This window comes from Lagenorhynchus albirostris, chromosome 16, assembly GCF_949774975.1.
Source record: "Lagenorhynchus albirostris chromosome 16, mLagAlb1.1, whole genome shotgun sequence".
Classification (NCBI taxonomy): domain Eukaryota; kingdom Metazoa; phylum Chordata; class Mammalia; order Artiodactyla; family Delphinidae; genus Lagenorhynchus; species Lagenorhynchus albirostris.
Window position 1 is genome coordinate 36,563,529 of NC_083110.1, and position 10,541 is coordinate 36,574,069.

A 10,541-nucleotide genomic window follows, 5' to 3' on the forward strand; every position below is an offset into this window, starting at 1 on the left:
ACAATCACTGTTCCAGGCAGTCCATATGCCATCACGTTCAGTCTTCACTACAGCCCTGCAGGGTGGGGATTTATTTCCGATTTGCAGATTGGGGAAACTGAGGCTCAAAGTGGTTAGGGGTCCACCTGAGTGCACATATGTAGGAAGGGGAAGAGCCTGGATTGGAAGCAGACCCCTTGCCCCACCTGCTTGCCCCTGGCTCCAAGGTTCATTTGGTCAGCTCCATTGCTTCCTGAGAGGCCCCTCTTCCTGGTGGTAGGGTGTGTGGGAAACCTCCTTTCCCTGGCATAACTCGAGTAACTTCCCTCGAAGCCCTTTCCTCGTTCGGGCTGGGAAGGCCAGCCAGGGTTCAGCTGTGGGTTCTCTGACATTTCTGAGCTGCTCCAGGTCTCAGTTTTGTCACCTGCCATTTGTGGAGGTGCACTGAGGAAGGGAACCAACAGAAATACACCTCCTCCCCCCACCCCCGGTGTCTTTGTGGTCACTGTTCTCTCACTGGGTGATGACTAACCCTGGACACTAGACAGCCATCTGGTGAGGCAGGCACAGCGGGACCCTTGTCACTGATGGCTTCTCACCAGCTCCTGGTGGAGTCTGAGGGTATCCCCAGCCTTGTCCCACCCTTTCCTTAGGGGGGCCAGGGCCTGGCCTGGCTTCTTAAGGACCTATTTGTGAGGAGGGTCCAGGGTAGGTGAGGCTCAGCCAGAAGCTGTGTAGGCTGTCCAGATGGGGCTTCCTTGGCACACTTGGCCTTGGGGCTCCGTGGCTGTCTGCCTGCCAGGGGCTATCTGTGACCACAGCCTTCCCACGCAGCAGACGCTCCTCCTGGCCTCTTGCCTCTGGGCAGCCTATGAAGCTGCTAAGAAGCAGGTCGGGTGGGATGGACATCCAGGCTTTGTTCCTACTCATTCACTTGTTCCGCTGGCATGTTGTGGGCCCCACTGGGAGTGCCAGACGCTGCACCGGGTTCTGGGACTCCAGTTGAGCCATGGCAGCAGTAAGTAAAAAAGAACGACAGTGGAGAGTGATGGTGTCTGGGATAGAGGTCTGCACGGTGCCCAGAGGGAGCACAGAGACCCTCAGACACTCTTGGGTTTAATTCCTGGCTTAACCACTTACCAGCTGTGTGCCCTTGAGGAAGTCACTAAACCTCTCTCATACGTCCCAGATGACATATGTCATGAGGTTGCTTGGACTATTAAATGAGACAGTGCTGGAAAGGAGATGGCACACGCCTGGCAAACAGTGGGTGACTGGGCACTGGGAGCTATTTTTTTTACTATCATCACTGTGATTGTTATTGGCTTTGTCGCCCTTCTCTGTTTATGTGTCCATCTTTTTTTTTTTTTTTTTTTTTTTTTTTTTTGCTGTACGTGGGCCTCTCACTGCTGTGGCCTCTCCCGCTGCGGAGCACAGGCTCCGGACGCGCAGGCTCAGCGGCCATGGCTCACGGGCCCAGCCGCTCCGCGGCACGTGGGATCCTCCCGGACCGGGGCACAAACCCGTGTCCCCTGCATCGGCAGGCAGACTCTCAACCACTGTGCCACCAGGGAAGCCCCTATGTGTCCATCTTAGAACTCCTTGAGGGCTGGGCCTGGGTCATAGTCCTCTCTTGCCTACTCATCCTTTTCCTGACTCTTCCAGGGACGAGTCTGGCTTCAGCCCCAAGGAGCAGCCAGGACAGGATACTCCTGCCCAGGCTGGGACCAGGTCTATAGCTGCACAGTCCAGTATTAACCATATGTGGTTATATATCGTCATTAACCGTATGTGGCCCTTTAAATTTCAATTACTTAAATTTACATAAAACAAGATTTCAGTTTCTCAGTCACACTAGCCACACGTCAAGTGCCCAGTAGCCGCATGTGACCAGTGCCTACTGCATTGGATAGCACAGCAGCATCTTTCCATCATTGCCGGAAGTTGTGCTGAACTGGGCTTCATAGCAAGCCTGGAGCTCTCAGGGGACAGCTGCCCTAGAAACATCTCAGCGTTGGCTCGAACAGCCACCAGCCATCGCCTGAGCTCTGGGACAGCAAGAAGTCTGTAATATACAGAAACTGAGTTCCCGAGAGCCCTTCCCACATTCCCTTTCAAGCGGCCTTGCTCACCTGGCCAGGGTGGTTGGTTTCTTGACAGTTCTTATCAGCCCAGGCTGGGAAGGCAGGACTGGGGTTGCCCAAACTGCAGCTGTTGCCTGCTATCCCTGCCGTGTTTCTCCAGCTGGTCCTGCCTGGCTGGGAGTCTCAGAGTAATGTTTCTAATTCACAGCTTTGGCTGGGGCCAGGCTGGCCCAGATGCCCTGACCCCACTCCCTCCCTTTGGGGCCCTGCCCAGCCCCTAGCCTGCTGCCCCCTTGTTGTGCTCTGAACACATGCCTCCTGCTTTCTGCTCACGCTGTTCCTTGTTCCTTCCCCCTGGGCACCATCTCCCTCCTCTCTCTCCAGGCCTGACCTGCATGGCTGGTCCTCCAGGAAGTTCTGATCCATCATGCAAAGTGAGCTCTCCTGCCTTGGAAATGCCCTCCCTCAGACCCCATTCTTGGCACTCAGCCCTTTCCCCTAGGGGTTTACTCTTGTATTCGCTTGTTCTCTGCATCAGACACACGGCAGACACTTTCTGAGTGCCAGCCACGTGTTAGAACAGACAGTGGGGAACAGGCCACAGGCTTTGACAGCTTCAGGCTGGTGGGAGGCCCACAGTTGGCCAGACTTTTCCATCCAGGCCAGACAGTGCTCAGCCAGAGATGGAGCCAGTCCCATTGGGGAAAGCTTCCCCGGGAGGAGACACCAAGGTTGAAGGGGCCGGTGCTGACTCTGGGCTGCAGACGGAACAGTGGGCAGGTCTGGAGGAGTCTGTATGGCTAGAGGAAGGGACAGGAATGGCAGGGAGGGAATGGGGCAGGAAGGGTGCGGGTGTCTGATTGGTGGTACAGGTATCCCCTGCTTTTCAAAAGTTCACTTTACGTCACTTCACTTTTATGAGAGACCTACATTAATTAGTACATGTTTTCAATAAAGGAAAGAAATCCAAAGAGGATTTTACAAGAAAAGGTAGTTATTTCTTTGCTTTACACCATTTTGGTTTACGAACGGTTCCATAGGAATGCTGTACTTTCGGATAGCGGGGGAGGCCTGTACTGGACCCCATTCTGGGGGGGCACAGCTGATCTAAACTAGTTCCATGTTGCCCAGTTCCGAGAGCCTGGCATGCAGTAGGTGCTCAGGAGATGGCTGTGGGAGGAATGAGCAAATGCCGAGTGAGTCCTGTGCGTAGAGGGCTGGTATGGGGGCCTCTTCCTACGCTTGGAACCTGTGATGGAAGCCAGGAAAGCCCTTCCCCTTCACGGCAGCCAAGACTGATCCCCAGAGACGTGACAGCTCAGTCAGGCTACACGAGAGAAGACGGGGAGGGGGCATGGGAGAACCCAGGGTGGTTCTCAGTGTGCCCTGTATTCATTTCTTGCTTGTCCCACGAAACTTCTCTGAGCCCCCTCCCCGCACCGTGTACCAAGGAGGCTCTAGTCCAGGTGAAAGAGATAATGACAGTTGTGGGAGGAACCTGGCTGGTATTCACCAGTTGAGCTTTACTTGTTATTAAAATACTGCAATACTTCTGTGCTAAGACCTATTGTCCCCAGCAGGCTTGGCCTCTCCCCTGGCTCCCCGCTTCCCCATAACCCAGCAGTAAAGAGTCAACAGCTGGCCTTCTGAGTGGTCTCTAGGACCTTACCCTAGGGCTCGTTCTGATCGCTCGGTTCTGGTTTTTAGATATTTGAAGTGTCATCCCTGTGTATAATGTGTGGTGATCTTGATTTGAAGTGTCTGGTCTCCTGTCATCGTTTTGCTTGTGGCTTTGCCTGGTCAGGCAGGCTGGGACTGAAGCTGTCCCCGCAGTGTGCCTTGCACCCTGTGGGCCCCCAGCAGAGTCCAGCGGAAGTGCTGCACCCAACTCAACGCCGCTCCCTCCCTCTCTCTCTCCTGCAGGCAGCCATGAGATCCAGCCGCCCTGAGCGGGGTGCCCAGGAACCCCTCAGTCCCTGCCCTCAGCCCCTGTCCTGGAGCTCCTCCAGCCTGCTGGGCGCAGGCCGGGGGCAGAGGCCGGAGCTCCACAAGAGCGCCAGCAGCACCGTATGGCAGGCCCAGCCGGGCGAGGCCAGCACGGGTGCCCAGGTCCGGGAGGAGGAAGGGCACCAGGCTGAGAGTGAGGAACAGGCACGTGCCTCCAGCCCCCGGCCACAGCCCGGGGCCGTGGGTCACTGGCAGAGCAGCGCTGCGGGCGGTGGTGACCTGTGCTGCCTGCGGGACCCCAGCACCGCCGCTGTGCAGAGAAGCCACTCGGACCTGGTCTGCAGCACCCCGATCTGGGGCCGCAGCAGTGCCCGGAAGGCCAGCCTCAGCTGCTCGGCCCTGGGCAGCTCGCCTGTCCACGGAGCTCAGCTGCAGCCCAGCAGCGCTTCTGGCCGGGGTGGCCAAGCCCCTGCAGGCCTGGAAAGGGACCTGGCTCTGGAGGATGAGACTTCAAACTCAGCCTGGACACTGGAGGAGAGTCAGGTGTGGGTGCCGCCACCTGACCTGGGGGGCACAGTGACCCACAGCAGCAGCCTCAAAGCCACCGGGCAGTCGGCCACCACCTCCTGCCATGCTCTGCCCCCAGCAGCGCTACTCTGTGGTGTGAGGGAGGTGGGGGCCAGCAGCTGCTGCCACGGCTTGCCTGCCCCAGGGATCCTGGCCTTTCCTAAACTAGTGGCATCAGTGAGTGAATCTGGGCTGCAGGCTCAGCACGGGGTGAAATTCCAGTGTAGGTTGTCTGCGGGGCTTCCTGGGCATTCCCACTGCTGTGCGTACCCTTGGGGTCCCACCGGGTTAGCTATGGAGGCTGGCGCCAGGACCAAGGATATGTGGACCATGACCTCAGCAAGTGACTTGGCCCCCATCTTGGCATCACCTCTGTCAGCCCAGGATGCTGGTGTGCAAGCGGCCCCCAAGGCAGTCTGCAAAGCTGTGGCCACCAGCCCGCCTCTGGAGGCCCCTGTGGCCCTGCACACATTCTCGGAGGCAACTCTGGGGTCCAGCCTGGAGGAGGTGCCACCCCCTGTGCGGGACGTGCGATGGGATGCTGAGGGCATGACATGGGAGGTGTACGGAGCTGCAGTGGACCCTGAGGTACTCGGCCTGGCCATCCAGAAGCACCTGGAGATGCAGTTTGAGCAGCTGCAGCGGGCCCCTGCCAGCGAGAACAGCCTGTCTGCGGAGAGCCGGAGGGGGCCACTTCGAGCTGTTATGCAGTCCCTGCAGTGCCCCAGCTGCTGCGGCTGCTCCAGTGCAGTCCCTGAGTAAGGAGCTGCAGTCCCAGGAGCTGCCCTGGGCCCATGGACTCAGCCCCAGGGACAGTAGGGGCCCTGTGCCCTTTGGACCCACGGGCACCCATGGACGTGTCTCTGTTCTTGGCTGTCTGCAGACCGCAGGACTGCAGCCTGGGGGCTTCCTGCCCCCTGCAGCTGGGCTAGTTTTTAAGGGCTTGATTTCCAAGAGCCACATCTGCACGTCCGGCTCTGAACTCTGGTACAGTTTCAGCACTGGGCATAACGGGGATCCTGACTTTTCTGTCAAAACCCTCGACCTTCTGTTCAGTCTCTCCTCAGAACTCTGCCATGATTTCCCCAGGCCTCTCGATGGCTTTATTTTCACGGCAGTGCTGAGATACAACGAATTCCTGCCATGAGACGTGGGGCCCCGAGTGGCAAGGACTGTCTGAGTCTTTAGGGGAGGGAACTGACATTGTGGAGGCCTCCCATGTGCCACAGCCTGTACCCATCCCCTTACTTTGTGGAGTCTTTACCTCTTCACTCTGTTTTATAGACGCAACCACAGACACTGGCATGGCTGTAACTGCCATGCCCTGGGTTGGACAGCTCGAGGTGGTGGGATGAGAGCAGAGCTGAGGCTGGCTGAAGCCTGCAGTGTTTTCCTGCAGCACGTGGCTGGCAGCGCAGGGCAGTTGTGAACAAGAAGAATTTATTGAGCCCATGTTCCATGCCAGGTTCTGTGAATTCCTTGGGAAAGAAGCTGCCCGTGCCCTTGCTGACCTCACAGTGTGTAGGATGGGGGGCTCTGAGCATTACAGAGGACTGCAGGGTACTTCTAAGAGCCAGCCTCCCAGTAGGTCATGTGTCAGGCACTGGCCTCAGGAGGGAGAGAGCGGGTGGCCACCTGTCCCAAAATATGTTGCAGTGCCTGAAATTGTACCATTTTCACCTTGCTCCTTTGGCTTAAGGACTTATTCTCAGCTGGTGCAGTTCTTAAAAGGAGGGGGGCAGGAATGGGTGGGAAAAGGGAAGGAGCCTGGGGTGGGGTCTCCCACCTAGTGGGAAATGGCGGGAGCTGTGAGGCCATGGGGGTCAGGGGACCATGGGGGTGGGGAGCTCAGGACACTGGCGCTTAGCACAGCCTGACTTCATTGACAAAGGAGCTCTCAAGACCTGCAGAGGATAAGGGTGAGTTTGTGTCCTTGTCCTGGGGCTTAGTGTTGGGAAGTCCAAGCTCCTGGGACAGAATCCACCAGCACCGCCTTGTGAGGGAGCCAAAGATTAGTGCCCTGCCTAGAGTCACCTGGCGTGGGAAGGTGGAGTCAGGGCCCACATGCAGCCCTGCCCATGGCCCGGCCCTGTTCCTGGGCCCCCTTCTCCTGGTGAGCAGGAGGGGACTTGACCTTACCCCCCTTTTAAAATGTGATCAAGCAGGTTCTCATGCAGTCATAAGGCTCTTGGCACCGTGCAGCCCGGGGGCCTGGGCCTGTCCATCCCGACGCCTGTGGTTCAGGGCAAGCATGTCACGCTCTGGGGAGTGACATGTGGGTACCAGGGTGCCCTCATCTCTGGCCCTGCATGGGGCGCCAGGAGCCCCAGCTGTGAGGACACGGGGGGAGGAGTGATGAACTGGGGTAGGAAGGCATCTTCACACAGGGCCAGAGCTGAGCAGGGTCTTGACGATATAGCGGGGCTGGACTGGTGGGTGAGCAGGGAAGGGTATACCAGGCAGAGAGAACGGCCTGGCCAGAGGCTTGGAGGTGGCTGTCTTGCCCAGGCTGCGGTGAATCACTGCAGTGCAGGCTGTGTTGGGGTGTTTATTGTGTTGGGAGGCTGGCAAGGGGGTCCTAGTTGTGAGGCTCCTGGTGTGAACTGAGGAAAGGGACTTTAGAGGAGCTGTGGAAGCAGGGGTGGACACAGACTTCATCACAGCAATGTCCCTTTGGCTGCCATGACGGGAGATTCGTGTGGAAGAGGTGGGAGGGAGGAATGGGACTGGGGAATGGGAACCAAGGAGCGGTCTGTTAGGGGGAGATGGAGAGAGCAGCTAGGGCTGGGCGCGCACGCACACACGCACACACGCACACACGCACACACGCACACACGCACACACACACACACACACACACACAGCGTGTGACGGATTTGGGAAGGAGGAGGAATTCCAGGAAGCCGAGGCTTCCAGTCTGAGTAAAAGGAGGTGAGGCTACCACCTGGGACAAGGAGAGGCAGGTGGAGGTTGGGGAGGGACAGGTGAAAGGCTGCAGCCACAGGGCTTGGCTGGGACCAGTGACGCCCTTCACGAAGAGACGTTCTCCTCTGTCCTATGCAAACCGTCATGAGTTCATTCTCCGTTTGCCACCTCTAGGCTGCACCCGGTATGTCAAGATGGCAGGCTGGGCTGTGCCCTGAGTGGGGAGGGCTAGCCAGCCACCCACCTCATCACGACCGAGATGAAGGTTTGCAGGGTGGCGCTGGAATCCAGCCTGGCCTGTGTCCGAGCTGGGGGCTGCGCATGGCTGGGGCCCCCGGAACACCCTCCTAGGTAAGCTTGCCGCCCCAGACCAGCGGAAGTGGCGTCCTCGGCCTCACTAGCCCCGGCTGCACAGCCTCTGCGAACAAGTCTACTTGGAGCAGCTGCAGCTTAATTTTCGAATTCAACCTGGAGACCCAACCCTCCCACCCCCTTCCTGCTGTGGCCTTTCCCTGGCTGGGCCTGACTGGCAGTGGTTTAGGGTCCCAGGACACGGCCACCAGCTTCGTTTACAGATCTCCTCCTCTCAGACTCCAGATTTCTGACCAGACTTTCTGGGACCCCTTCAGACCTGGCTCTGGAAGGTGGTGGATTTCATTATGTCTATGTCTGTTTGGTTTTGAATTTGAAATAAAGTAACGGAGATCACAGCTTTGTCAGGGAAGGGTCCAGTTGGTCCTGGCTGGTCTTGTTTGTTTTGTTTTGTTCTGGTAGCTTCTGTCCTTTGGAGCATTCCCCAGATTCCTAGAGCTCCCTGCTCAGGCAGGAATCACCCCTTCTCCAGGGATCTCCCTTCCGTCCACCAGCTCTCCTTCCTGGCAACCTGGGGCCCCAGTAGCTGAAGCCTGGCTCCCTGGAACTTGTCACCTGTGGGCCTGGCTGGGACACAGGGCATGCATCTCCTCTCCAAGTCCAAAGCTGCCATCACCGTCACAGGGATCACCTGGGGGAAAAGCTATTCCTGCCAGAGTGTAGGCTACTGCTGGGCTGAGGGCACAGAGTGGGGGAGGGTGCAAAAGCAGAGAATGGCCCTGACCCACTGTGACATCACCTCCCGAGTCCACTGAATTGGGTCTGTGTCCCTCAGAGGTACTGGATTTTTATTTCACAGGAGGCCAATGGGGTCTTCCCAATGCAGGTCCCGATACTTAGGATATCGAGGGGGGCACTCTAGCTTAGTAGTCTAAAACTTGAGTTTTAATCCTGGATCTCACCTATAGCTATGAGACCTTGGTCAAGTTACTAACCTCGCTGATCCTCAACTTCCTCATCTGTAAAATGGGGGTGATAATGGTGCCTCCCTTATTTGACTTGCTGTGAGGAGTAAACGAAGTAGCCCACATAAGGTACCTGGCACCGAGTTAGCGCTTAGCACACGTCTGCTGTCGCTAGGTACCACTTCCACAGCCACCAGTGGGATCAGCTCTTGCCCTGTCAGCTTGGCCTTAATCAAGGCCCACATTGTTTCCTTAAACCTCCCTCATTCAGAGCCTCTTTTCAGGTCCTTCACCCTCTGCCTTGAACCGTGCTTGGGACACATGTATTCTGGCCCCGGTCCTCTGAAACCCTGGCTCCCAGAGCCATGTTAAGGAGAAGCATCCCATCTCTCACTGCTAGTCTGCAGCGGGCTCCCCAGAAGCTTTTCATTTCCCAACGTCTTTCCTCAGAAAAGACACAGCGTGCTTTCTCAGCACCCTATTAAGACGGCGGAGGGAGCAGAGCGCCTCCATCGGCATCCATCCCAGGGGCCGTGGGGAGGCTCTGCAGGTCCTGCACCCACTGCCCTTGGTGCTCTTTCTCCCCCACCCCCTATTTATCTTTAATTTCATTTCCCCCCTTTTCTCCTTTTCTGTCTCATGTCCTCTTTTGCCCCCAGAAACCGTCTTTCTCCCCACCATCCATCCCACTGTCCCCACATCCCGCTGCTTCTTTCCCTTTATGCCAAAGCTCTGCCTTGCCTTATCCCTTCTGCTCCAAACAGCAGTCTCTCTCTTCCCGTGGTCAGGGTCTTGGCATTCCTGATTTTCACTAGTCTAGGCCCTTCCTTCCCACCTGTCCTTTCTCTCTTCGGACAAAACCCAAACTGTTTGAGCTTGCCAAATAGCTTCTGAGCTTCTTCCTGGAGAAGGAGGCCTCCCTGGGACAACTTGGGGTTGCTTTGTCAGGTTGTTTCCATCGCTTTTGCCCAAAGAGAGAAATCAGTTGTCAGTGGTCCTGCCCTGTGAGTGAAGAGGCTTTGATCGGGCTAGAAGGGCACCTATCGATCCTCAGTTTGGGTGACTTTTATTGGGCTCTGGCTGGCTAGGTCACCCAAGGGGCACGACGGGTGGGCGGTACCCATCTGCTGGCTTTAGGTAGGTCATCTCTCATGTTTTCAGAATCTTCTTGCTTGCCTTGTAATTAGGTTGGGGCATGGCCTGGGCCTCGGTAGGGACACACCACGCTGTCTGGTCCCTGCTCCCTTCCTGTGTGGGACTGGACTTGTGTCTAGGAGCCAGGGCTGGGGGCAGGGTGAGGAGACTTCTGAGAAGACTTCTGAGACACTGAGAGGGCCTGAGGTGGGCCCAAGTAGGGAGCCTTTGTTGGGCTGGGAATTTTCTACGGCTCACCAAAGAACTACACTTGGGGTGCTGGAGTCCAGCTGGGGAGGAGTGGAATTGCCTCTCATCCCAGGCCCACTTGGCTCGTCCCCTTTAGGCTTCTGCTTTGCCCTTCCTCTTGTCACATTTCATTTCTAGCTGTTAAGGGTCTGGGAAGAAAGTGGCCAAAGACGCCATTTGGTTTGCAAGCTCTGTGGCTTTTGTAAGCCCCGCTTGCGTCTTTTAAGGAAGACTCTCTGGTTTGATTTTCTTTCCCTTCAGACTTGGGGGAATTCAGAGAGAGGGGAAGGGGCTTCTTGAGAAGATTTCAACCCAACTCCCCTCTCCCCTGATGCAATCCCCTGGGCATGGCCCACGGCCTCCTCCGTGGTCACACCAC

The 10,541-nt window shown here is 57.0% G+C and overlaps 1 protein-coding gene across 5 annotated transcripts in view; it reads left to right on the plus strand.

Moving 5' to 3' along the window:
* GPRIN2 (G protein regulated inducer of neurite outgrowth 2) overlaps positions 1-8,217 on the plus strand; it is a 37,208-nt gene extending 28,991 nt beyond the window's left edge. For 2 of the 5 annotated variants that reach the window (XR_009536233.1, XR_009536234.1), the window contains exon 2: positions 7,677-8,217. Coding sequence is in view for 2 of the 5 variants with exons in the window: in XM_060127165.1 (XP_059983148.1) it covers positions 2,375-2,497; positions 3,987-5,339 (1,476 nt within the window). In the remaining 3 variants the exon portion in view is untranslated. Of the gene's footprint in view, positions 1-2,244; positions 2,498-3,986; positions 6,306-6,423; positions 6,497-7,676 lie in introns of those variants that run through there. The other 3 variants (XM_060127165.1, XR_009536232.1, XM_060127166.1) reach the window with 3 other exon arrangements.
* The last annotated feature ends 2,324 nt before the right edge of the window (positions 8,218-10,541 follow it).